At 31.2% G+C, this 27656-nt stretch overlaps 7 protein-coding genes and 1 long non-coding RNA gene across 8 annotated transcripts in view; 5 read left to right on the forward strand and 3 right to left on the reverse strand.

Moving 5' to 3' along the window:
- The first annotated feature begins 206 nt into the window (after window positions 1-206).
- On the forward strand, window positions 207-1185 carry LOC128395047 (methyl-CpG-binding domain protein 2-like). Its single transcript, XM_053355437.1, has 2 exons — window positions 207-366; window positions 495-1185. Exons 1-2 carry the CDS (start codon window positions 317-319, stop codon window positions 946-948), a joined length of 504 nt encoding a protein of 167 aa, XP_053211412.1. The 5' UTR covers window positions 207-316; the 3' UTR covers window positions 949-1185.
- Window positions 1186-2107: 922 nt separating this feature from the next.
- Window positions 2108-2948, reverse strand: LOC128394538 (cuticle protein 14-like). Its single transcript, XM_053354860.1, has one exon. The coding sequence runs from the start codon at window positions 2875-2877 to the stop codon at window positions 2233-2235; it is 645 nt and encodes a 214-aa protein (XP_053210835.1). The 5' UTR covers window positions 2878-2948; the 3' UTR covers window positions 2108-2232.
- Window positions 2949-4338: 1390 nt separating this feature from the next.
- LOC128394571 (uncharacterized) lies at window positions 4339-5250 on the forward strand. Its single transcript, XM_053354905.1, has 3 exons — window positions 4339-4499; window positions 4590-4746; window positions 5035-5250. The coding sequence occupies exons 1-3, from the start codon at window positions 4443-4445 to the stop codon at window positions 5217-5219; spliced, it is 399 nt and encodes a 132-aa protein (XP_053210880.1). The 5' UTR covers window positions 4339-4442; the 3' UTR covers window positions 5220-5250.
- An 89-nt stretch (window positions 5251-5339) lies between these two features.
- Window positions 5340-6459, reverse strand: LOC128394569 (60S ribosomal protein L23a-like). Its single transcript, XM_053354903.1, has one exon. It carries the CDS (start codon window positions 6324-6326, stop codon window positions 5394-5396), a length of 933 nt encoding a protein of 310 aa, XP_053210878.1. The 5' UTR covers window positions 6327-6459; the 3' UTR covers window positions 5340-5393.
- Window positions 6460-6528: 69 nt separating this feature from the next.
- LOC128394570 (uncharacterized) lies at window positions 6529-8205 on the forward strand. Its single transcript, XM_053354904.1, has 2 exons — window positions 6529-6794; window positions 6890-8205. Exons 1-2 carry the CDS (start codon window positions 6646-6648, stop codon window positions 7512-7514), a joined length of 774 nt encoding a protein of 257 aa, XP_053210879.1. The 5' UTR covers window positions 6529-6645; the 3' UTR covers window positions 7515-8205.
- A 677-nt stretch (window positions 8206-8882) lies between these two features.
- Window positions 8883-10888, forward strand: LOC128394572 (integrator complex subunit 14-like). Its single transcript, XM_053354906.1, is given in 3 exon segments — window positions 8883-9578; window positions 9660-9696; window positions 9698-10888. Coding segments are annotated over 3 exon segments (1545 nt in total). The 5' UTR covers window positions 8883-9037; the 3' UTR covers window positions 10665-10888.
- A 1652-nt stretch (window positions 10889-12540) lies between these two features.
- Window positions 12541-27656, reverse strand: part of LOC128394860 (bromodomain-containing protein DDB_G0270170-like) — a 41408-nt gene continuing 26292 nt past the window's right edge. The window contains exon 8 of the mRNA XM_053355231.1: window positions 12541-13781. Coding sequence (XP_053211206.1) covers window positions 13189-13781 — 593 coding nt within the window. The 3' untranslated portion in view covers window positions 12541-13188. The remainder of the gene's footprint in view (window positions 13782-27656) is intronic.
- Window positions 24326-26841, forward strand: LOC128394585 (uncharacterized). Its single transcript, XR_008326424.1, has 3 exons — window positions 24326-24589; window positions 24699-26428; window positions 26696-26841. It is a non-coding gene; the product is annotated as an uncharacterized LOC128394585 (long non-coding RNA).

The raw sequence follows: 27656 nt of genomic DNA on the forward strand, positions 1-27656 counted from the left end.
ATCATTAAGTAGATAAGTTTCCTTAGTAATCTTCAAGAAAATCATAAGATAATGATAATTTGATTTGGAAAAAAAATAATCAACAATTAAAATCAGCGATTAAACAATTAAATCAATTGAATTGATTAATGGAAAATGTCACTTGGGTTAATCGCCATTCCAGTAGATGTCGCCAGCAGATGATCCATATGTTTCTTTTATTAATTGAATTTTCATTCATTGATCAACTTTACTCATTATAGTAAACATCTGATTTTTTAAGGTTTTGTTTTTATTTTTCTAATTTAATATTGTTAATTTATAAATCGTTGATTAAATGGTCATGAATCCGCCGCTTCCAACAAAGAAAATTAAAACCGCCAATGGGTAAGTTTGTCTTGGAATATTTCAAATGTTTTTCTTTTGCTGTTTCTCTCCCGCAAAATGTTGATATTGTTTTTTCATTTTCTTTTTCTTCTCTGTCTTTTTTTTTGTGTTCTTTTTTACTTTGTTAGGAGAATTGTTCCAATTATCAGGCAACCAGTGACAGTAATCAAATCTCAGCCGGGAAGTAAATCAAAGCAAGACTTGAAACATGGTCCATCCATTAAACCGCAACAAATTTTCTGGCAAAAACGTTTGGAAGGGTTAAGAGCGACTAATCTCAATTCTGAGTTTGTCGAGAGTTTTGATTTACCCAAAAATATGAAACCAGTTGGACCCAATGTTGGTTCTGACACCGCCTTAAGAAGTGTTATCACTGCTCTTTATCTTAAACAAGGACCAATTATTGGTCAAACTGCAGGTCGAAATATTTTGGAAAAAAATCCTGGAGTATTTTTGGATCCAAAGCAGCCACTGGTCGGTACCGTGATTATCTCTGATGAAGATATTAGGAGACAAGAAGAGAGAGTCAACTTATTAAGAAGAAAATTAGCTATTGCTATCAATGAATCTGAGAAAAGATAAAGACACGAAAGAATAAGAATCACAAACTGCCCAACTTTAAATAGTCCAAAATCTTTGCTAAGGCTGATATTTTGTATTTTATACTGCAAACAATTAGGATAACCAAAACTCGAACCATTATTTATATACTCAATTTGGATTATTACCATGAAATATTTAATTTTTTTCCAAATATGACGACAATCAACATGATAAACAAAAAATAAAACCAAAGGTCGAATTTTGGATTAATCATAATTGTTTATTTAATCCTAGCTTTTGTTTACCCAATCTTCAAATTGTCATAAATTTTATTGAAAAGTTCACTTGGGCCATACGAATTGCACAAAATATCGTAAATATTTACTCAACTTCGATTCAATCAAAGTAAAGTCGAAAATTCATTTATTCGCTAACGACAAAAAAATCGATATTTGAACTGTTCAAACATCGAACATCTGATTCTATATTCTCGACTCGAAAATTTTTTAGAACGATTATCATTTCCATTCTTTTTCTTTCACGTCCATTTATCTCAATTAAAATTTGATAGTTCGTGGCCATTGAATGTCCAAAGTGTCTTAGAGTTGACATTCGAACAGTTTTTCTCCTCTGATATAGTTTTGTCCATAATTATGATTGGATAATTTTCGAAAATTTCAACAACTAATGTAAAAATATTGAATTTTATCATAAGAATGATAAATTATCGGAACAAAATTCTAAGGCCACTTTAGATCTAACCAAGAGAAGCGACCAAAATAAATTTTTTTCTATCGTTTTGTCACGATTTTGGCCTGAAAATGTTCAAATTTTGATAAACATCATGATTCACAATAAATAAACTTAGAATTTTAACATTTGAAGAAAAGTTAATTCTCTGTGATAGATCGAGTTTAATTAAATGTTGAATTTTAGACTCACTTTTCGTGCAAAACTTTTTACTCAACCAAATATTTCGACCTCCGTATTTTTTTAATCGTAGTCATAAAATGATTAAATTTTTCATAAATCGTAACCAGAGAGTCTTAATTTTAAGATTTAAATAAAGTATTTAGTCATATTTCTATTAATCCGACGATTGAAAAGGTGACAGTGTGCATCAGGTGTCATTATACAGATGAGAAACTCAGTAGCGATTATCGCGATACAAGGCACATTTATTTGGACAATAGAAATGTAAAAATGAATGTTTTTTATTGCTGCGAGAATTAAATTAGATTTAAATAAACGAGTGTACAAAAATATACAATAAAATGGAAATGATTAGTTTCGAAGGGGAAGACAGATTATTAGGAAAAGAACTTAATTTTTGGCCCAATTGTCGTGTTTGTTTTGTTGTTTCCATGAATCTTTATTATTCCAAGAATCTTTGTTATTCCATGAATCGTGATTCTGTCCGTGGTATGGACCATGTTGGTATTGGTTTTGATATTGGTTTCGGTGTTGGTTGTAATTGTTGTATTGGTTTGGGTATTGGTTTCCATTGTTCCATGAGCCAACATGATGACGACCATCATGATTGTAACCATCATGGTGATTGTAATGGTTTCCCTTGTTTCCTGAGATAATATTAGTGTAACTGTGACCAGAAGGATCAGCACCATTGTAAATGGCATCAGCAGAGTCGATTGAGTCAACAGATGGTTCGTTTGAGTCCAATTTAACTCGGAATCCACTTTTATCGGCAATATAGTTAACAGTTCGGTGACGACCATCGGCAAGTTTAAGTCCATATGAACCGTGGACATTACCCCAACCATCACCAGATTCTTGTCGGTAGTTGGATGATCCCCAAGGATCATTGATATCATAACCAAAATTGTATTTTCCACTCACATCTTGGTTTCGATAAATTTTACTCTGACCTCCGTCACCGTGATTTGTAGCACTAATTGTTGTAGAAAGAGCAACAAGAGCAAAGAAAAGAATAGCAACCAATTGATTCATTGTTGTAATAGAAAAGTTTTAAATGTTTTCGTTTAGTTGTTGTTGTTGTTTTCGTTATTGGTTTGGACAGTTGAATGATAATTTCTCGAAAATCCTTTCGTTTTATATAGTAGACGAAAAGTGAAAAATATCAATTTGAGAATATCTAAAATACTAATCGAGTGAGAATAAGGAACGAGTAGGACACAAAAAAACGGTAATTAAGATAAAATCGAGTAGAAAAATCGGAAAAAGTTCATCTTGATAATTTTCTAATGATTCGAAAACTCGTACCAATCAACCAAGGTTCAATTCTACTGACTTTGTAATTACTTTGGTAATAGAATTGTAAATAATTAATATTCATCAAGTGGCTTGAGTTGAAAATAGCTAAATTCATTTTGAATTGGCCAAGTTAATTGACGAAAAAAATAGACAAATATAAAGTTTCTATTCGAAGCAATTTAAGGATTTTCTGACTTTAAATAGATTTTATCAATTGTTCACCAATAATTTTGGTATCAACTTGATCCGTGTGATAAGAAATAATAACACAAATTTAAGTTTAATTCACAGGTAAAGTAAATTAGTAAATTAAATTTTATCAGGAGCGAAAAAAGTTCATATTCATGGTCTTTTGTAAGCTCCATCTGTTGATGGAACTACGAAGCGAACTTTTTGTTTAGTGGTAAATTCAACTATCGAATTTCAATTCAATTTGTATTAATACATCAACTAATCTGATGGTTTGATTGAATGATCGTCTTATTATTGATTAAGATGATCAATCATTGATGAAATCAAAAGCTTTGGTAAATGATTAATTAGTAGAATTAACTCTAAACAATTGTATGCATTAAAGAGAAAAGTTTAATTTACTTGAATCAAACGTACAACTCTAATTGTCGCTTTGAGAATTTTGATTGTATTAAGTAAAGAAAAGAAAGGAAACAATCAAATGATAATTGGAGGAGAAAGATTGGTTAATTTTAATAATCATTAGATTGGAATAAGAATTTGATTCAGAGTTTCTTGGCTTCTCTCTGGGGTTTTCGGGTTTTGAGCATCTTTAGCTGGTTTCAGGTGACGATTTGTTGAATTTCTCGGCTCTATTGGAACTAGTTCGAGGCCTTTAATATCTGAATGACTAAGAATTTTTAACTCTAAACAGCTCCAACGATATTCAATCCAGTCGAATTGGCCGAAGTTCAGAAAGTTTGCATGAATAAGTCATCAGTCAATTGATCGTTTCTCATGAAAGTTTATAAAATCAAATGAGATGAACTGTATTGTTCATATTGTTGAATGTTATTTGTTATTGTTATTAAATATTGTTGACAAAAACTGTTTATTCTTTTCTAGTAAAAAGAAATCGGCTAAATTGACCACCGAAGACTAAAAACAAATTAAAGAAATTCTGTTTCTTTAGATTCTAATTTGGTTTTACTTAATATTCTCACCAACAGATGGAACTTTTGTTCATCTGTTTGCCTTTAGTTTTTCATTTGGTTCATTTGGTGAAAGTCAAGGAAAGTCACTGATTGTTTGTGTTTATTAACTAATTGGAACAATTAACCTAATCAACCATGTCTGCCATAGATCCACCACTGAGGACTCCTTTCAATGTTTCACCCTTTATTCGAGTAAGTTGTCTAGAAAATGTCCAATTAGATTTGTAAATAATCAATTGATGACTGTGTTCATCTTCATGTTTTGCTATTATTCATTTACAGTTCAGCCGATGGGCCCTTCTAATTTCCGGTGTTGCATGGGGAATCCATCGTCAAAAGGTCAATTCCAAGACTGAAAATGATTACAGAGAATTCATCGATAAAATGAAACCAATTTGGATGGAAAATAAAAAGAGAATTAAAGCAGAAATGACAAGAGGTAAATTTCCAACATTAATCTATATTCATCTTCATCATTTCCATTGTAAATTGGTTGTTCAATGCTTACATTTTCATCACATCCAAGTAAAAATCTATTGTTCAAGATTCTCATCTTAAATTGATGAATAGTTAACATATCAAAGAGTATGAATTCATCATACATTCTCATGCTACTCCAGTGAAGTATCAACCAACCAAAAGAATTGAACAATCCAATTTCAATCAGAATACCACGAGAGTTCATGTTCACTTTTTAATTCATTTTTCTTTTACTTCACTTCTACAGAGGAACTCGTGGGTCTTGCTGGCGCAATCAATATTCCCGTTCCAGCTGATTTCGATAAACAGTATCCAAGTAGCAAGGATAAGGCTCCAATTGATCCAGAGGTTTTGTCTGATGTCGCTCTGGCTGCTTACAAGAAAGGAAAGGGACAAGAGATCCTGAAAAAAGCTGAATCAGTTAAATTTTAAAAAGTTAATCTTTTTGTTCACTGAAGTGTTAGTTTCCGTTCATTAAGAATTGTATAGAAATTAATAAAAGATAAGATGAAAATCAACATAATAATAAAATGAAAAGAGACACAATGTAAATTTTCAGTTGTTATTAACCGTTTAGTTTAATTGAATAGCCAAAAAGTAAATAGATTATATAATTCCGATCTTATTTGCTACATCCAATGCATCATAATCGGGACCTAATCTTACATAAGCTTTCTTTTGACCATCAGGTTGGATCATTGTGTTAACTTTAGCGACACCGATGTCGTACAATTTCTTGACGGCTGTCTTAACTTGTGGCTTATTAGCTTTAATGTCTACGATGAAAACAAGAGTGTTGTGGTCTTCAATTTTCTTCATGGCTGATTCAGTAGTCAATGGATGCTTGATGGTGGAGAATTTGTCCAATCTAGGTCTCTTGTGTACACTTTTCCTAACGTATTTAGGGTTTCTTGGGAGATGCTTAACGTAAGGTCGGTGGAAATGGACACTTGTTCTGATCTTCCTTGCTCGTTTAGTGTAAACACCCTTGGTAACCTTCTTGGCTGTCTTTAATGCCTTAGCCTTAGCCTTGATTTTAGCTGAAGCAGCAGCGGCGGCCGATTTAGACTTTGAGACTGTCTTTCCTTTAGATGGTTGTTTTCCTTTACCTGCAGGTTTAACAGCGGACTTGGTCTTGGTAGCAGCAGCTTTACCTTTACCTTGGGCTGGAGCTTTACTCTTGGTTGCAGCACCCTTGGCAGCGGGTTTACCAGTGGTAGTCTTAGCAGCAGGCTTGGTTCCTGGTTTGGGTTTAACACCAGTGGCCTTAGCTGGTGCTGCTTTCTTGGCCGGTGCAGCTTTTTTCGCTGGTTGGGCTGGTTTAGATCCAGAAGCCTTGGCAGCGGCTGGTTTAGCGGCACCAGCAGCAGATTTAGGTGCTGTTGATGATTTCGATGGTCCAGCAGCACTTTTACCTGGTTGAGCTTTAGATGAACCCGCTGAAGATTTAGCAGCATCACCACCACCGGCCTTAGGTTGTTCCTTCTTGGCTGCAGGTTTTGATTTAGCCTCTGGAGCTGGTGTCTTTTTGGGAGGCATTTTAATTAAATTAATTAAACACTAGTAACAAACGAAAAAATTATAATTCAATTAATTAAATTGATAAAATTAACACTACGAAAAAACTTACAAAACACCAAACAAAATGATGTTGTTTCAGAAAAACAAGAAAGTTGAATCTTCTTGTACGAAATCTTCCGTTTCCGCAAGGTCGTCATGACAACGAGAACATTTTCTATTCTCAAAGCGCCAATTTGAAATGTTTACTTTCTTTTCCAAGCAACAAATTGATTCTCTGTCATTCAAGTAACACAACACACGTTTCTCATTTAAATTAAAATCACTTAATTGTAAAACAATGGACTCCGACAAGGAAACGACCTTTTCTACAACCCTGAGTAACTACAAATCTCAATGCGCTAAATGGTTAAACAAAATGAAGAAATCGAAAGAAGAAAAATTGAATGATTTGACTAGTCCAAAATTCAAATTATCATTTAATCATCTGTAAGTATTGAAATTGAACCTTTGTTTACTTTTGGTTTTCATTGGTTTTTTCTTAATTGTTTTAATTTAATTTTCTTCTTCTTTACTTTTCTTAGTTTCCCTAAGCCTGAAGACTCACCTGAAACACGTGAAGAGAAATTTGAAGCTCTTGCTAACACTTGGAGGCCTGGAATTGATTTGATCGCCTTAACCAGAGGTCCTTTAATCACCATGAGTGTGGCTTCTTTTACACAATTACCTTTTCTATTTGCTGTTCGTAAATATTTAAAGGTAGTTTCATTCAATAAATTTATGGCTGTTACATCTTCGGTCGCAATGGCCGCTGGTGCATCTTTTTTGATCACAAATCAACAACTAGACACAATTATCCGAGGTGAAGTTAATTGTGCCGAATGTCACCTCATAAGAACCGGTGCTTATCAATTCCTTTTCAGTTCGGCTTTTCCCTCATCCAGTGCCATCTTTATCTCCATTCTAAGTGCCCTTAACAATCCCGGTATTCCTCTTCCAATCGATGTTCTAGATCGATGGGCATCAACCAAAGAAGGAATCAAAATAGTGAGCAGATCACTTTTCAAGCGAAATCTTCTCCTAGGATTTGCTGCTTTATCGATTTTAAATATCTCCACCGGAATCGCAGTTATTTACTTTGCAATGAAACAATATCACGATGTTCATGTTGCCTTATTAGCAGAAAATTCCCAAAAAATAGTAATCTAATTTTAAATTGCAACAAACAAAATTCACAACCCAAATCTCGTTAAAAAAACGACTGTATAGATGTTTAGGTCATTTAAATTAAATTGTATTTGTTTGCAGCAAAATTGAAAATTTGCTGTTTGCAAAACCAAATTAGCAAACTAAATTGTTTTCTAATGAAAAAGCAATAACAAATCAGTTGATTGTTACCCAACGGATGAGAGGAATACTCAAGGATAATGAAAAATATCAAGGATCGATAAAGGTGCTGGTTAATCAATTGGAATTCAAAAAATGTCAAAATTAAAAGGTAACGATTAAGTTAATTGTTAACCAATGGATTTGCTGTTTTCCAAAATCAAATGTGTTTATGGTGAAAAAGGAACACGAGTTACAATCGTTAATTATAATGAGAACCAGATGCTGGACCAGCTTCCAAAAAGATGATCTATTCACTTTCTTTTCTCTTTCTTCTCTTTCTTTCTTCTGCTCCTGTGGACACTCGAGCAGATGTTAGAACATCTTAAACTCGACTCGTTCCACCGACATCTGGATAACCACCCACCCTCTTCATCTCTTCATCTTCTCTCCTCCTTTGCCTTCTCTTTCTCTTCTTTCTTTTTCTTTCTCTCTGAAGTTTTGAGCGAGTGCCACATCCATATGTTAGAAGAAGATAAAGGAAGGAAGTGAGAGAGAGAGAGAGAGAGAAAAAAAGAAGAAAGAGAAGAGAGCAAACGCGAGAGCGATTTAATTCTCTCTTCCGTTTACCTAAAAATCTTCATCATTGCTCAAGTTTCTTTCGTTTAGGTTTGTCTTTGGATTTGTTCATCATTAAAGATGAACGAAGATTCATCAACTTTTGTGATCAGTGTTAATCAGAAATATGGTCAATGTGAATTCGAGGATATCAGTGATTGTGAAGAAAACGATGAAATCGAAAGTGACAATGACGATGAGAACATTTTGGATAAAACAAATGACGCTTTATTGGAATTACAAGTTTTCATTATTGGATTTCAATTATGTGCCAATGAAACAATCAACTATCTAATTAACGATGAAGGTCTAACACCCGATGATCCGATTGTTGTAAAATTAAGTGAACACCTTCAACTACAACAAGAAATGATCACATCTTCATATCTCAACTATATTTTATCTTCTTGTTACTCCTGAATCCCCGTTGACTATGAATAAAGTTTTCATGTAAAAAAAACCAATTCAATCATTGATTTCATTTAATTTCTCATATTACAAATTTTATTTCAAAGTTTTTCTCCTTTTGCTGGATAAATAACGTGTATTCGGCTATTCCTACGAAAAGAATTTTCTATTTTCACAGCTCATTTTCTATTCTCCGGCTTTTAGATTGTCAATGTTTTCCTTTCAGTTGATTGTGTTCCTTTTCATCCAGATCAATTCGGTTAAACAATTAACATTTTGACTCTCAAACTAATTAATTACCATCATCTAAGTTTATTCTATTTGAATCGTAAATCAGTTTGTCTTGTTTTTCTGTTCTCAATAAGAAGTGAGTCCAAAAAATGCCAACTATTATTCTACTTGATGTTTCTCTCTCAATGTGTAAAACTGTGGTTCTTCAAGACACTAATGAAATTCAATCGATTAAAAGTTTGGCCATTCAGGGTCTTAATCAACTACTGGATTACATATCTGCCAATTGTCGCCTTGAGTTGATCTCTTTGATGTTATATTCTTCTCTATGGGAACGGAGTCTATCTTTTACTCGTGACTATGATGCCATTAGAACAGCTCTTAATTATTTGGACGAGGTTTACGATAAAACAAATACAATTAACGCTTTAAGAGGTGTTCAAGATCTGGTCCATGAAGAATGGGGAAGTAACGTTCCATGTAATATTATATTGGTAACCGATGGTAGTCCAGGTATCTCGTCCTATTCAGAGGCAGAAAATTTCGAGAAATGTTTGTTTAAATTTAATTTTCCTGCTAAGCTTCACATCGTTAGCTTATCCTCACCTAATGAGCCTTTTGCTCAACAAAGAGTCGCCTATTATAAGAAGATTTTGGAAGTCCTAATGTCCGATTCAAAGGTTGACATCAGTAAGTATTAGCAAATCTTTGGATTACTCTCAATTATTTCATGCATCTTAATCATCTCCATTTCATTTGATTCTATTCTAGATAATCATCTATTGATGCCAGAGACAATGTCGTTAAAAGTATTCAAAGATTTTCCAATATCTTGGTGAAACCAATTATACTCCTTATCGTGGTCGTTTACATTGTGGAAGTCTAAATGGCCCGATCATGTTGTTCCCAACCTTAGAGGGTTACACACAAAAAAATGATTTCGAGACAATCAAAATTGAACCATCAAGTGATATAACAGTTTGTGGCTTCATGAATATCAATGAAGTCTCAAGTCCACCAGTTCACAGTCGACATTTAATGTTCAGTACACCATTGACCAAAGATGATCTTCAACGTTTCCATTCAATTACAACTGTTAAAACCGCTTCAGATTTTGATCTTAATCCATCGACTACTTTTGATTTGGAAGAAGCTTTAAACACGATATTACTTGATGAAAGTAAACAACCATCTCTTTGTGTTCTACTTCATGGTGCCCTTAAAGTTGAAGGAATGGTCGCTATTTGTCGACTTGCTGTTAATTGGTACGGGATGATTTACTCTTGGGCAGATAGTAAAAAGAAATCAAGTCTCATGTTTTCAACATTTAATGCTGGTTTAGACTGTGTTTCTTGGCTCGGTAATTTATCCATGTTGGGATTTCCACAATTAAGCCCCAAGGGAGCTGTCCAAGAGCCAGGAAAAAGCAATGAAAGGAAAAGTTACTCTTCTTCTTGTGTTGTATGGATAAAACAATCCAACCTCCAATCAGATATTCAAAAGGTTCTAAGATTAGCGAAAAAATTACCCGAAAAAACACCCAACTTTTACAAAGAATTGAATAGATTCCGAAAAGCTGCTCTGGTCTCGGGTTTCTATGAGATTATTGATGGAATGGCGGCCATATTGGAAAGAGAATGCACCTTGTTACCTGGTGGATCTAATCCAGAAGCTGCCCTACAATTAACTCATGCAGCTCAAGCACTAAGAACCCACAAAGAACCAAATTCATATGATTCTGTGATAACACCAATGAAATCAAGATTCACTTCTTAATTGTAAAACAAATCGACAAAAAGTCAACCTGCCACAAAGTTCATTGATCATTTCTATCCTCTTATAACTTCATCATCCTTTTCTCATTTCATAATAAATTTCAAATATTATTAATTGACATCATTTATATATAATACTATCGATTTCTCAAATCCATCATCCCTTTAAAATTTATAATATAAATTATTTTTGTAATTAGATAATTAAATGAAATCAGTGGATCATTTTTTGTATGATAACTTTATTCATCGTCAGCAGGAATTCAGGAGTAACAGAAAGATAATGTATTATTATCATTAGATTCATTCATCATCATAAGAAATAAAATTGATTTTAACTCTTTTTTTTTCTTTGTCAAAATCAAAACAAGATCGAAATGTGAGAGAGAAGAGAGAGAGGAGGGAGGAGGAGATCATTCCATCAATGATAATAGTTACAATTAGATGATGAAAATGCGAATCACAATTAAATGAGGACAGAATTACCGAAATGAAATATCAGAAATGAACTGACTAGAAGTGAGATGAAACGATAAACAGAAAAGGTTAACAATTTATAAATTGTATAAAGAATTACGATCAACATAAAACAATTAATAAGAGAAATTAAATTAAATTAAAAGTGTGATGATTCTGAAGAATAGAAAATATCATGTTGGGAATGAGAATTGAGGAATTTTCCAGTTAACTGTTATTCCAGAATAAAAGAGGAAAAGAAAGAGAAAAAAAAATTAAGTTAATTAATAATCTCTGGAGGTGCTATTGAGTATCCAATTAATTAAGTAAAGTTGATTGTTAACCAACAATTAACTTAATTGTTTGCTTGCTTTCCTTTTGCTATACTCAATCATACAGGTAAATATACATTAGAGTACAATAGCAATAGTACAATGATACAGAATCATGATAATAGTTAATTATTAATAATAATTAATAGTTAATAATAAAAAGCAATAATAGTAATAGTGATTAGTTGAATTAAAACTAATTTTTCGTGAAATTTTGCTTCATTTTTGTTTATAATTAAATTTTAATTTCTTTCTCATTTAAGTAATCTTGCTTTTCTGTTTCCCAGTGTATCAGTTATTAATCATATCATTATTTAGTAATAATTGATAATTAATTAATGGTAATTAAATATATTTATATTAACCACTATGATCACCATTACTATTATCGTAATTATTATTATTATTTATATATAATTTTCTGGTTTCCATTGATAATCGAGTTGAAATTATCTCAATATCTTCACATTGGTAAACTCATTTGTTTTTTACTCTTCCAATTAACTGTTAACACTTAATTGTTATTATGTGTAAGTCTTGATGATGATGATTTTAGGATGATGATGGTTATGGTGATGATGATGATTCAATTTTTATCATCTTATATTTCCGGTGATTTCCTGTTTAAATCTAATCGTGTCGTCTTCAGGTTGCTTTGGTGAATCGTGTATATATATAATGTATATAAGTCTATGGTGAATATAATGGTTTGTGTTAATTGTTGTTAAATTGTGACGAAGGTGAAAAAAAAGGAGAGAAAACAATTTTGTCCAATTTTAGTTGTTAATTGTTAAATTAAATAGATGAAGAGATTATTAGGATTGAAGAGAGATCATTAAATTGCTTATTTCTGGTTAATAAATTGTCGATGATGATGAAGATTGTTGTTAATCAATGATCCATAAAGATGAGGATAAAGATTTGAGCAGCTCAATGGTAAATACATGGAGATGTAGAGAAGATGATTAAGAGAGTAATTAACACAATTAAATTCAATTAGAATTTTATAAATTTGAATATAATTTGTATCTATTTATAACTTATATTATTTTCTATAACACATAGAAATCATTTCTCTGATCCTTTTCATTGGATTATCCAATTGTGTTTATCTGGTTAAGAATCGGGTTAATTGTTAAGTTGCACAAATGATCATTGGATCAAATTTAGTATTACATTTATATTACATTGCAAATTGTATCAAATACATGGTGATGGTGATGGTCATTTAATTTTCCAATAGATCAGCTCAGAATGGAGAAGAAATTAAATCAAATTGTCACTTTAATAGTTAATTGTTGTCATCGAGTTTGTATAAAGTTAAACAGCTTCGATCTCCTTTTACAATTCATCTAATAGATTAACACTCGTAGAGATGATTTAATTCATACAATCATATTAACCCTTTTGTTTACCGTTAATCTTAATCGTCTTCATTTGTAAGATACTATTCCAGAAATTAGTGTGTAGAAAATGAAATTAAATTGAACAATTAACAATTAAAGTAAAATAAAAACGAGACCAGAATCAGTTGCACTTTGAAAGAAATGAATATGAACTTTTTTTTGGGTTAAAAAAAAGAAACAAAGTTAATTTTGATTAACAGTTTTGTTTGTTTGTTGTTGTTGTTAATCAGCTGAGAAAATTGTAGTAAGATGATTGTAAAAATGAAGATGATGAGATGATTAAGTTAATTGCGCAGGTAAATTTAAGTTGAGTTAAAGATTTGCTGGTTTATTATGTGCATGAAGATGTTGTTGATGTGACAACTCCTAAAGTAACAACTGATGTTGGTTGACCGATCAGTTGACCTTTAATTACAACAGAGTTTCCAGTTGAATTTGCTCCATTTGACCCACCGCCACCTCCACCACCACCTCTGGACGATGAGCTTGTACCACTTGGTCCACCGATATGATGGGAGGCTGATGAGGCAGGAGAGTTGGAGGCTGAATTGATTGGTGACGAGGCCTTTGAAATGTCCGATGCATCGTCCATCCATTTATCTTGTGACCTACGACGGGCATTCATGAAAAAATTGCCCACCGTCGATAAATCAAGACCTAATTGTTGTGAAATTGTTATTTGCATCTCCTTTGAAGGTCGCTTTGTTTCCTTAAAAATGGCCTGAAGGGTTCGTCGTTGAAGATCAGTGAACACAAGTCGTGGCTTCTTAGGTGCCGATGCTTGTTTATTACTTGTCACCGAGTTACTATTGGTACTGGTGTTATTATTATTATTATTGTTATTATTATTATTGGTGTTATTATTGTTATTGTTGGTGTTGGTTGAGGTCATGTTACTGGTCGGTTCATCTTTACGTTTACATGCTGCTCGATTGTATCAACAATTTAAAGTTAAATACCCATTGAGAGTCAACAATCAAGTGAAAATACAGCAAAAGGTAACATGAAGTAAAGTGATTAAGTTGATTGAATAGGTTTTGTTGTTATTGTAATTTTAATTGTCGAGAGTGGGTGATGATTTGTAGTCGTTGTGGTGGTGACAATTGTTGATATTATCATTGTTATATATTAATAATAATGGTGATGATTGTTTATTTATTTTCCAATGTCCAAAGAATAGGAGTTGACCAGAGGAAAAAGAAAAAGAGAAAAAAAAGAAAAGAAAAGTAATTAAGTAAATTGGTTAATTAAATTGTATAGACTATTTAATAGATATAAATATAGATATTTAATTTTAAATCTAATATTTAGATTACAATTGAAATATTAATAGGAAAATAAAGGTTAATCCAAATGGATTGAAGTTAATCCAATCCCTTGAATTTACTAACAGAAATCAAATCAAAATTGTTAATCTATTAATATTATTATCCCATGTAACCAATTTAAAGGTTAATTGTCTCATATTAACAGTGAATTGTTATTGTTATTGAATAAGAACGAGGTGATTAAAGTAACTCCTCGAGATGGTTGATCCTCGGATGGATTAAAGTCCATCAAATGATCATTAATTGTGAATGAAATGATGAACTGAATTCGATGATAATTAGAATAGCATGACAGAACCAATAAAAAAGCTACTCAGCTTCATAATGAAAGAAAATCATGCAATATCTTCAACATGATAATCTTCATGATTCCAGAATATCTTCATCTTGTGGTTGTTATTTTTTCTTCATTTATTTAATGATCTTTAAGGAAAACACAGAGAATAGGAAAAAAAAAAGTTCTATTCTTAATTCGATAATTTAATCATCTTATTCTTCCTTATGATTCTATCGGAACTTTTCCCTGAAAACTGATTGTTTATATTCATCATCATGTGAATATCATCTTGAGACAAGAATCTTAAATCTCGTGATGATCATCAACGATATCGAAATATATAAAAAGAGAAACAATTAACTCCAACTGACTTATGATTTCAGTTAACAAGCTGAACAGTTTAATTTATTCATGGACAACAATCAACAATCAACAATCATCATTATGATATCATATTAATAGATTAACATATTGATTTAACATCTTCTGTGTTCAGAGAATTGAATAAAAGAGCAAAATTGATCAATAATCATGATTATTATTAAATTCTGATGATTGATGTTGATAAACAATAATAACGATTAACTTAATCATGAACAATCAGCAGAAACAATTGTTTGATTAACTTTCAATGTCCAGGAAAAAAAAAACTATAACTATTAACTTTTTATTTGTATCATTTTATTTAAATCAACAATTTATTTTCATTAACTATTAGTTATTGTTATTTATAATAATCTGATTGTTGGAATACTAAATCATTCAATAAAATCAATTTCTAATCAACGATTATCATATTTACTTAATTGTATCATTAGATAAGCTTGAGTTATGTTAATTGTTACAGAAATAATCATGATACAAACTAATAGATTAACTAATTGTGACAAATTATATATTTTTCTTGCCAAAGAACCACAATTTATATCAATTGTTTCCTTGATTATCGTAATTATAATTATGATTACTTGATTATTCAGGTTCTCCACCCATTTAGTCATCAAATTAAATTTGATTTGCTGTTAATCCAATTCACAAAATCCAACAATCAATGTTAATTGGGCGGTTTTCAAGTGAAATTGTGTCAAAAAATTTACTAATCACAAATTCAACCATTAACATTGACCTTAATTATCAAGTAAAGAAACACAATTAACATTAATTATTGATGAACACTTTTTAATCCGATCAAAAATCCCAAAGAATCAGCAAGCAAATCAAATGAAACTTGTTAACAATCACTCGTAAAAGTTAATTGTTGTAATTAACTTAGGAAATACAAGTGACGATAATGATTATAAAATCAGAAAAGTAATCAGAATTTTTTCCCAACTGGATTTAGACTGTTAATCAAAGACAATTGTTTTTCATCTGATTGTTAACCAATCGCAAAGGGAAGATGATTAAGATGATGATCAAACCATTATCATTATCTTAATCATGATTAAACTCTTGATCAATTTGAGAGCTAAGAAAAAAAATAATAAGTATTAACCTTATTAAGCCAATCAAGTTTCATATTTTTACCTTAAATCATTATGGTTGAAATGAGCTGATTCAGAGTGAACATAATTTACCCTCCGGGTAAAAACAAAACAAAATCATTTCTATAACAATAATAGTAATGATTAACCGTAGAATAAAAAATCAACCAGAATTCATGATATTAATGATAACCTTGATGAGAGAAACAAAATATGAAAGCTAACCTTAAATTGTCATAGAAAATATATAATAACAACATGGACAAAATTTCACTTGGAAAAGAAATTCATTCAAAATTCAAATGAGAATAAGATAGAGAAAAGAAAACAATTAATCTAATTTAACCTGATACAATTTGATAAAATAACAATTAACAATAAAAAAGAATATAAAATTCAGGTAAATAACAACAATGGAGAGAATTGTGATCAAGTTTATCATTTAAATTACTTTTTGTCACTGAAAACATTGAATCTCCATAGAAACCAGTGAAATAGTAATAACCATAAATGATAATAATAACACAGGTAAGAGAGAGAGAGAGAGAGAGAGAGTTACTCAAAAATTCAGGTAAATTGTCCATAGGAAGATGTTGATTGTGTTAAAAGTCACACTATCAGCTTATTACTATCATTACGATGATAGTTATCATTATTATTGAAATTAGTTTCTACTATTATTGAAAATTTCATGTAGATATTGTTTTCTTTTTTCTCTCCATGGATTTTATTTCCAGTGACTTGATCTTATCAGCACCATTAAGAAATGATGATAATGATGATGATTGTGAATCTTTTCTTTTACCTTGATTTTTTATTATTTGGTTGATAAAATTTCGAGTTAGAACTTTTTTATTTCTTTTCCTCTCCAACTTACTTCATTACTCTTCATCATCTTTTCTTCAATGAATAACATGAAATCTTTGAAATGATACCATGAAATTCAGTTTATAACCTCTTGTGCTGTCATGTAAGAAGTAAATTGTTGACAAAAACATGATCATCATGAGGATGAAGATGAAGATGAAAAAGACAAATGAAAAACAAGTGAAATTTTCTTTTTCTTTCACAAAAATCTAAAATTTAGCTCAATGAAAATTCACCTTGAAATAATTCAGAGATTCCAACAAGATGATCAATCACTTTAATTGACTTTCCAAACAGAATCATAATCAGATCACTAATCAACTAGATACACACATTCATATCGCCAAATGATGTCACAAACGATAAACAATATTAACGGTACCATTTTTGTACTCTGATAATTGTCATGAAAAGTGTGACAATCTTGGAACCAGATTAGATGAACAGTTATCGTTAAGAAAATCTGTTAACCTGAACTGATAAGTTGAATAAGATCAAGGTAATCAATCAAATAAACGAAAAAAACTTGATAATATTCACAGACACTTTCATCTTCAGAGACTTTATATCCTACAATTACATCTTCATCTTCATCTTTATCTTCCTGCATCCTCAAGTCTCTCTCAAGCAATGATGATGATGACGATAACTGAAAGATCCTCTAACAACAAGTACCATTTAAAGAGCTAATCTTTCAATTTGTATCTTGCATGTTTTCTCACTTTTACTTGAGAATCTTCTTCATCTTGATCATCACCTTAATCATCATCATCAGTTTGCATCTTCCGCAGATATTTCTGATTTCAGTTCCAAAGTGATGGCAACATGTTGACTGGTCCATCGAGAAAGTAAAAGTTTCCAACCTTTCAAGACTTTGAATAGCATCCAACATCCAACATCCAACATCTTCTTACCTCTTATCATCATTTCCATCATCATCTCACCAATGATGATGTTTTGATTGTCTCACAACAAAAGTTCACTAGCGATTCAGAAGATGAAGAAAGAGAGCAAAAAAATCAAACCTTTTAGCATCTTCCAAACATCATGCAACATCTGTTTGAACCTCATCTTCATCCTCATCCATTCATACCCACTACCATCATCATCATCATCATCAACCAATACCCCTGCATATGCAACATCTTACTGATTCAATAACATTTTACTCAAATTTTTCCAGCATCAGTTTCCTTTCCTTTTCCGGTTATCCTTGCACTTCCTCCTTCATAGTATTAAACATTAACTTAATTTTGTTTCTAGTTTACTTAAAATGTAATACTGATAATTAATTGTTTCACTCTTTCTCAGCTGATTGTTTTGTTTAATTACCCTTTAATTTCAAATGTATTAAAGTAAATTGATCGCTGGTGCAACAATTATAAAAAGTAAACCATCAAAATCATCTTATGCTTTTTAATTGTAATCAAAAAAAAAGATACTCATTCAAATGATTAATGATTTAATTTTTTGTTCAATTCTCAAGCTAACACGTATCTTATTAAATCACCAATTGACTCTGACAATTAAAATCTTTCATCCTCATCAATGATTAACACAGATAAAAAGACATCGTGACAAAATAAAGCACATTTACAAATAACAATTACAATTAATTTACAATTTGAAAGGAACAACAATTAAAGTAAAGCTTTCAAACCAACATACCAATGAGGATAAATATGATTCTGATGATGAACACAAGAAAAACAAACTCACTCACACCAAAATCTAATTACAATCATCATCATCATCATTATCATTATCATGATTTACCAATAGAAATGAAATAAAAAAAAACTTATCAACACTTCAAACAAAAACAAAACAACTCAAGTTAACACGCATTGTAAATATCAATTTGATCATCTTCATCTCGAGATGAAGATGAGAGCTCATTGTGACCCCTTTTTGACACATCTTTTTCTGTCATCCTCATCCTCATCCTCATCCTTTCATCATCTTCATCTCCCTATACAAAAAGGAGGAAACCGTTGACTTGCCTGTTTCACACCTCATTAAGCCATTAAATTGGCTTGCTGAATAAACTTTATTTTATTATTTTATCCCATTGCAACATTTAATGAACAACAACAACACTGTAACTATCAGCATGATGATGATGATGATGATAATCATGGTGATGAAGTTGAAACTTTACAATTCAGCGTCAATTCAACTCTTTTTTTTTCTATGTGTGTGTTATCATGAAAATGAGTCTTAAATCTCATCAATTGTTGAGATTGAGAAAAAAAAAGTTTCTTTCACAAAGAAAACTGTAAAAATGTTATTTTTATTTATTATCGTCTTCATCACCATGTGAATACATGATGATGAGAAGAGGATGAAGATAAAGATAAAGATGATCATCAGGATGTGGTAGATAATGAGACTTTAGTGTAATTCAATTGATTCATTTTTTTTTCTTCTTATATTATTGTCACTTTAATATTCACAACATTTAATGTTGATAATGATAAAAAATAATGATCATCATCATAAGAAGTGTCATCATCATCTCAATGATTGACAATTTTGTTGATTTAGTTTCATTGATATGAATGGGGAACAACAATCAACAATTTTATACCTTTTTTTTTTATTCCATTAAAAAGGAGTAAGAATAATAGATTAAGTGATTCTGATAAGAAATTGATGAGGAAAATAAAGTCTATCATCATGTTCCCCATGATGATGATGATGATGAAAAATCACTTCAATTCGTATTCATCTTTGTTTACAGAAGATGAAGATGACAAAAAAACAAAGAGAAACAGTAATATTGAGATGAGAAAAAATCAGAATCCTGAATCAGAATTTCCTTGGTGTTGGATTGATAAATTACCATTGAAGATGAACAAGTGAATGGATGTTGATGATTATCATCATCATCTTCATCCGAACAGTGGTCATCTTGTTTACGGTTCTTGATTGAAAGTCTCCTTTCTCTATTCAACTGACCAACTAATTTCCTCTATTCTATTAATAGTTATGAGTTTATTGTTTTTTTTTCTCCTTCATCTTTTCGCCTCACCCTTTTTTCATCATCGCTCTTTTGTTTCTCTCTCATTGAAAGATGATGATTGTGATGATAATATTGTCCACTTTTTTGTCGTTGTTATTGTCCGGAAAATAACATCTCTCAACAATCAACATCATCAAAAAGCTTCAACTGGATTTATGTCAATGATGTAACAATAATGTATTGGAAAGGTCAAGTTAACAATTGTTGGAAACAAAGTCAAGTAACAATCAACTGATTATTGTTAACTATCATTTTGTCACATTCAGTTAATCATCATAATTAAAAGGATAATGATACATGTTATTAGATTGAAACAGTTTGATTAGATTGATTTACATGAATCAATAAGATTTGTGACAATCAAACATATGAATTGAATTACCTTTTGATTTTTACGTTTCTTTTTTTTCACTTTTCTTTCAAATCAGTTAACTTGTATTGTCACTGATTGTCACTGATTGTTGTAAATGGATTAAGATAATAACATTGTCACTATTTCCTCATGAGAGTTAAATTGTTCAGAAATTGACAGAGTTGGTTAACTGAGAATGATACAAATTGTTAGTGGTTAGAAATCAGTAGATAGATTAAATTGATCTTAATCGATAGATGATAAGAAAACAATTAATCTTTGACAATTTAATGTTCATTTTTTTTTCACTTGATTCGATTAAATTTTCAATCTAATGTGATATTTAAACTCGATAATGATGATGATTAACTGAAGATTTGATTCTAATTGTTGGCATGATGATTGGATAGGAGAAAGAGGAGATTTTTCTGCTGACTTCTCAACAATTAGCAGAATTGAAAATTAATTTAGTTTAGTAAACTTGTTAATTGTTCTTATCCTCTTTGGATACAATCAATAGTTGAGATTCGATGGTCAACTAACTATAAGCGATATCCTAATGATCATTTATGTTTTCTTAATTGTAACTTTGTCCAATCTTTTTGTTTACTTTCTCAAATTGATGGTCAAGATGATGAGGATGAGGATGAAAAAAGAAGACAAAAAATTAGACTTGGAAGGATGGAGAACCGAGTCCCGTATAGTTGAGGATAAAATTAATTGGAAAATGATGAGGGAACAATCAATAATATTAATCATTACGATCAACATTTTCACACTGTTTACATTGAACAAGACGCTCAAATCCATCATTAGGTTGATTCACAATTACGAGCTTCAAGTTGTGTCAACCTAACCCTGAATTTCATGTGACAAACTCTGAAAACAAACTTTGAAAATTGTGTTAATTTTGAAGATATTTAACTTTCAATCCACAAATTAAGTTAATTGTAAATGTTCATTCATTATTTTAGGTCAAGTTTCAGGTAAATTATTCATTTAAATTGCTCAGAATCAACATATGAACTTGAATATTTGCTATGATAATCAATATGAACTTTTTCAAACAATTCAAAGTTTAGTGACCTCATTTTCATTAATAGTTGCTGATTATCTGCTAATTAAATTACCACCAAGCCAAGTTGAAAACATTATCTCATTTTCCATGAGTTAATTCATTCCATATGATGATGTATCATGTTGGTGGTTTTTTCCTTCATCACTTTATCCTCATCCCTGTAACTACTTCCCTTTATTTGTATTTGTATTTTTCTCAAAAAAATTTATAAAACTTGAAACCCATGAAAACAAAGAAACACGAAGTTCATGGTAACAGAATTGAAGCTTAGGTGTAAACAAGAAATATTCTGATTCCATCTACTAAGCTTTTCCTCTTTCACTTTCTTTATAATTTTCATTCTGACAACTATTGGTTATCAGTTTTTAAGTATCAACAACAACATCGATGATAACAAGAGTTGATGCATGTTTCCACTCCCTGTTAGTTACAATGCAACAGAACATGAACAAGAATCAAGTTCTGGCTTCCATTTCTTTCAATTCTTTGTACACTAATGGCTATTTCTTGCTTCCTTCAAAAGTAAACTATTAAAAAAATACATGAGGAGAGAGAGAGAATCTAGTGTGATGAAGAAGAGTCATTGAAGGTGGATAATACATGTAGTTGGTTGATGGAACAAGAGAGAGAGAGAGAAAAGGTTAACTCAAAATAGATCCTCTTCATTTTCCACCTCTCCTGTTTTCCACCATAGACTTTAACAGCTCTTTTTTTCTCAACCTTTTTTTCCCAACTTCGAACTTTTTTTTCTTCCTCTTCATATCCTTTCAATTTGCTCCATGTTTAGTTGAATATACAAATTTGTCTCCTCGATACAGTTTGTTTTTCCACCGAGTGTATTTGTTGTATTTACTTTTAGTATATAATAAATACATGGAAGGAAAAGTTTACTGTCGGCAAGGATTGTTTGTCAAAATGAGAATCCCAGGTAACTATGGTGATACATGCAAGTTATTAGTGTGTGTGTGAGAGAGAAAAGGAGGAGTATTCGTAAAGGTGATCGAGAATAAAGTTAAAATATAAATTCTCTCTTTCCTTTGTAATACTAATAACATTTCTTGGCTCTATTTCCATTCAACATTCATGATTGTCTGAGTTTCCAAGTTCCAGATTTGAACAACAGGCAAATCCACACTCAAAGGAATATAATAATTACTATTACATAGCCGAGGTGTTGTACTAAAAAAAATAAGGAGATTGAAAGAGAAAAGCTCCCGATGTTGTTTCAACAGGAAAATCCAATGTAAATTTAATTGAAGGTGTAGATTGAATGATGAGGTACCGCGATCTTTTAATAATGAACAGCAATGTACACAGATTGAGAGAGAGAGAGAAGGTTGTAAACAATAAACCACCAAAAACAAGAATGAAATTGAATGAGAGAGTAATCGTCTTCTTCTTCTTGATCATCCTTCTTCTCTCTCTCATCTTCCAAGACTAATGGTAAATTGTTTTCTTCTTCTTATTTTTCTTCTTTTTCCTCCTTCTCTATCTATTTTTCTCTCCTTTGGTTTTTCCATTCTTTCTTCTTGGCTTGAATTCTACTGATTGTTTGCTTGGAATACGTTTATATTGTGTGAATGAGTGAGTATGTGTATCTAGAGGGATATTTGTGGTAACAATGTGTTGGTAACTTTTACATTACAATGTAATCAAAAGGAAATAACAGGTTCATCAATTATTCTTTGGCTGGAAACACAATCAAATTTCCCTTTTGGCTTTACATCATCATCAACATTCACCATGATAATGATGATGATTGAATGACCAACATCATGATTGCCAAGACACAGAAAATTGTTAACTATAAATACTATTATTATGCTTTATTACATAATAAGTATTTAAGTGAATATATTTTCCATTCACAAAATACTTGCAACAATCTTCAAGAGATTTTCTCACTAAATGAGTAAAACATAAACAAAGTAAATTAGTAAACAATTAATTCTGATACAGATTCAATCAGAATGTGATTAAAATGCAACTAATCAATCAGATGAAATGAAAGGATTAAAATGACAGAAATTGATGTAAGAATAGCAATCAACCAGTAATTTTGTTTTTCTTTTCTCATTTTGATTAATTGAAAATTTGTGTTTCTTTTTTGCTCCTTTATTTAAATTCTGTTAATTGTTTCGCTTTTCTAACGGAGTATTAAAGATTTTTGATGCTTAATTGTTCGGGTTTATTGATGAATATCAATATATAATCATCGTTCTGCAAATAGTTTGTCAACTGAAATTCATTTGGTTGTTGTTCCTTGAATGGTAATTAAGTTAATGATTGTGATGATGGTGATTGTTTTAATCATTTTGATGATGATAGTTATGGGAAGATTAGATGATTCCCATTTTATCCGGTCAACATTGTAAACTTTAATTGTTCCCAAGTAACACAATTGAGATTGATAGTAAGTATATTAGATTAATCTACTCTTTATGTACCAATATTGTGATTCAACCACTAATTTCACAGCTCTGATTTTTTCTCCACCAACAAAATCAAAATGCTTTCTCACTAATCAACTAAACTTATTGTCTTCATTATCAATAAAATCCTTCCGATGAAAAGTATCTTAGTAAGACTCTAATAGAATCTTTGTTTTTTTGTCATCTTCTTCTCTCATCTTCATTGCTTCTCATGTCGTATCCTGATTACCAAGTTAAATTTGCGAGGCCAAAGAGTCGATTCATCACTAGTTGATTGCTTTGTTCACTCTATTTTCTTATCGAGTCAAAAAGTAACCATTGGAAACAAGAACAACCCTCTAGTTTTGTATATTCTCATGGTGGACAAACAGTTAATGGAAAATTGAAGGATTGACCAATGGATAAGAAAGAATAATGATAAAGAAGAAACAACAACAACAAAAAAAAAGAAAGAAAAGAAAGAAAGGTCAGACTTGAATATTGACCAATCAACTCAATTCGAATGACGAACTGAACTCTCCCCTTCTCTTCCATGACGACGTTATTTCCATCATTTCCGCTATTTATCTTCATTGTTGACCTTAATTCAACGGAATAGATAAACACCCTTGACCAATTCATCTTTAATCATACATATCTCATCATCTAATCAAATCTACTCTACATTATCCTTTCTCTATGTTTAGATGATGACTATGAATATGAAGATACACCTAATCGGTGTAATTTTCCAAGTAACAACTTCCTTCCGTTTGATATGAAGAAAATAAGATGAAAAAAAAAAATCGGAAAATGTGAAAAGTTGACAACTATTCTTGGTGACACGAAGAATAATCAAAAGATTGGCAACACAATCAAAGGAGATCACTAATTAAATTAAACTCTAATGGTAAGTAATCTACTTCTCTCTTGAAACTCCTCCATCTTTAAATGTGTCGAAACTGTTATTTTCTGTCTACTAAAGCAAAAATTTTCTCTTCCTCATCTTTTCAATTTAGAACCTTAAATTGATGAGCATCATTAAAATTCATTTAGAGCGATTGGTTTCATCTATTCTTCATGCATCCACAAAAGTTAACATTGAAATAAAAAACTTCTTTCAAGAATATTAACTCAAATCAATTGTTTCCATAGACTCGAGTTAATTACTGGAATCACAGGCGAAAAGCTGAACAACCTTGATCGCCATCATATCTCATGTCTTTGTCAAATATTGAAGCTCATCACTTGAAATCTGATCAGAGTTTTTATCAACAGACCATCATGCAGATCAATTGATACCAAACTGATCAGATAGGAATGAATGAAATCCTCAAGTCGATAATGGGAATCGAAATAGACAATTCTTAAGATCTAAAGGCGACAGAAAGCGAGATGATGGTGTGAATATTCATGTCGATAATAATGTAACACCTTCTCCAGTTCGAATAGAATATTTTTCTTGTCATCAACTTGAGAGCAAAGGATTTTGATGACAGGGAATGAGAAGACACAATGGAAGATGAAAAACATCAACAGAAAAACAAAGTAACGAGAAAGAAAAAGTAAACTGGCTAAATGAATGTGTTTCCCTCTTAAAAGAAACATTTTCCGAATTAAATTGGCTAAATCAGTGGAAATTGTATTTCAATTGAAATTATAACTACTGATGAAGAGAATTTTTTTTTCTATTTTCTCCCAAACAAAACATTAAGAGAGAAAAAACTTCTACTGGTAACGAAGTCGAAGTATTGTACAAAGGTGAAAGTGAATGAATGTTTTTCGAAATCCAAATGATTCTCCCTCAATTGCTTCTCCTAAATATCATGTAAGATTATCTTAATCGACTTGGATTTACCCTCATCTTACCATCGTCACCATGATCATTATCATTCTCGAGGACATGATCAGTTTTTTTCCTCTCTTCTACCTCATCAACATCATCATTATCTTCACTGTTGAAAAACAACTAAAATACTCGATATGAAAAAGATACACTTTTAAGAACTAAAAAGTTGGATGATAAAAGAAGATGAAGATAAAAGTTATAAACAGTCAGTTCTCTTAATAAGTTATGTGTTACACTACTTTCAAAGATGACTTGTCATCCTCCCTCCTCATCACCATCACCATCATCTTCATGTTCCCCCTGAGGAGTGTTTATAACAAGCCTTTGCCTCTCTCTCTCTCTCTCTCTCCCAGTGTTCATTTCTTTATGTATAAAAAACGATGCGTAATGTGATAAATAGACAATTTAGATACTCTCACTTGCTAGATGATGAAACTCACTTTTTATCCCATCTCTTCATCTTCTTTTTGCATCTTTGTCATCATCATTTCTCCCACACAATCAACAATCAGAATCTTTTCATTTCCATCACTTTAACTTAACCACACAGTTAATATCGTTCACTATTAACGAGATTTTGTTCTCTTTCATTCTTCAACAGAAGCAACAAATATTAATGTCAATGGAAAATAGGGGGCACACACATAACGGTAAACACTCCTCGTCCCTTATTCTCATCAAGTGACCTTGTCTCGAGACATCGAATTGACTGTGTACGTGTGGCTCGATCTAAACCTAACCACCGACATTGTCTGAGTCTCTATTGGAAGAATAATAGAGAAAGTAAAAGGATAAAGTAATAATCATGATGGAAAAAGAAGGAGGCAAAAAAAGCGAACCAATAAAACGAGTCACAAGAAGATGAAGATGAGAAGAAGAAGAAGAAGAAAAAGTGTAATGGTAAGTACATACACCGATTATCTCTTTTTCTACTGATTTCATTTCATTTCAAGTTTTAAAATCAATCAAGATTCTCAATCTAAATGAGCCTTCAAACCAACAATTTCTTCATCTCCCTTTCTCATTTTCATCACCATCTTCCTCTTTATCTTTATCTTCATCCTTCTTCTTATTTTCATCTTCATTTATTTTTTTCCCTTCTTTTCTATAAACACTTTCATCTATTCTGTGTCCTCATCATCATCATCATCATCTCATGAAATTAAGGATATCATGAAATTGAAAAGCAACCAAACTCACTGATAAACACTCACATTTATATTTATAATGATAACAAGAAGTAGGAAAAGATGAGGATTAATGGCTCAAATGGAATGAAGAAAATGTGTCAGAGAGAGAGAGAGAGAGAGAGAGAGAGAGAGAGAGAGAGAGAGTATCAATTCTAACTAACACATGAGAAAACATGAATTCCAAGGGAAAGATATTGGTTATCAATGACGATATTTTAAAGGAAAACAATCAACGGAGGAATGAAAAACCACCCGAGATAATAATAAACCATCATCATCACTATCAACAGTAATCAACAACCATCAGCCCAACAAAAGGATAAACAAGCAAAACAACAAGAGAAAAATATTTCTTGTTGATTGTTTGAAACATTTCCCCATCTCCATCACCACCAACACCGACAACAACATTACCCTCACATTAATAACATTATCCAATCTCGTTATTTAATCTTGACCTTTTTTCCCAGAACTTTAATACAGTTATCATTTAACTTTAATCAACAATTTCCTGCAACAATCTAAAAACAATCAACCACTAATGATAAACTTTTCTTACCCTTAATCATATAGGCTTTCTGATTGCTTAATTGTGATTTCCAATTCTTCCTGAGCGACTTATATCAAATCTATAGTTTGTTTTACCTTTAATTATAATCTAATCATATGTTCATATGTTGATCACAATTAAGTTAAATTGAGCTTTAATAATAAGATGGCGATGTTTTCATATCATTTTAATAGTTAATTGTCCTATGAAAATAGTAATTATTGTTTCTGGTTAACATTTGATTGAAATTTTCATTTTGTTTTCATCAAAACTTTTAATGATTATTATTGTTGATAATTACTTTGTAATTGTCATCTTAATTATTGTTGATGATCAATCAAATCACAAGATTCAACTTATTAATTAACTGTGTCATGAAATGAAACAG

Source organism: Panonychus citri, unplaced genomic scaffold (genome assembly GCF_014898815.1).
Source record: "Panonychus citri isolate SS breed McGregor unplaced genomic scaffold, ASM1489881v1 Contig00140, whole genome shotgun sequence".
Classification (NCBI taxonomy): Eukaryota; Metazoa; Arthropoda; class Arachnida; order Trombidiformes; family Tetranychidae; genus Panonychus; species Panonychus citri.

Bases quoted from the DNA above. Each gene is read 5' to 3' on its own strand.
- LOC128394538 (XM_053354860.1), bottom strand. From the start codon at position 2,877: ATGAATCAATTGGTTGCTATTCTTTTCTTTGCTCTTGTTGCTCTTTCT.
- LOC128394570 (XM_053354904.1), top strand. From the start codon at position 6,646: ATGGACTCCGACAAGGAAACGACCTTTTCTACAACCCTGAGTAACTAC. The intron at 6,795-6,889 runs GTAAGTATTGAA...TACTTTTCTTAG, and splicing joins AAATTATCATTTAATCATCT to TTTCCCTAAGCCTGAAGACT.
- LOC128394571 (XM_053354905.1), top strand. From the start codon at position 4,443: ATGTCTGCCATAGATCCACCACTGAGGACTCCTTTCAATGTTTCACCC. The intron at 4,500-4,589 runs GTAAGTTGTCTA...ATTCATTTACAG, and splicing joins ATGTTTCACCCTTTATTCGA to TTCAGCCGATGGGCCCTTCT. The intron at 4,747-5,034 runs GTAAATTTCCAA...TCACTTCTACAG, and splicing joins TAAAGCAGAAATGACAAGAG to AGGAACTCGTGGGTCTTGCT.
- LOC128394569 (XM_053354903.1), bottom strand. From the start codon at position 6,326: ATGCCTCCCAAAAAGACACCAGCTCCAGAGGCTAAATCAAAACCTGCA.
- LOC128395047 (XM_053355437.1), top strand. From the start codon at position 317: ATGGTCATGAATCCGCCGCTTCCAACAAAGAAAATTAAAACCGCCAAT. The intron at 367-494 runs GTAAGTTTGTCT...TTACTTTGTTAG, and splicing joins AAAATTAAAACCGCCAATGG to GAGAATTGTTCCAATTATCA.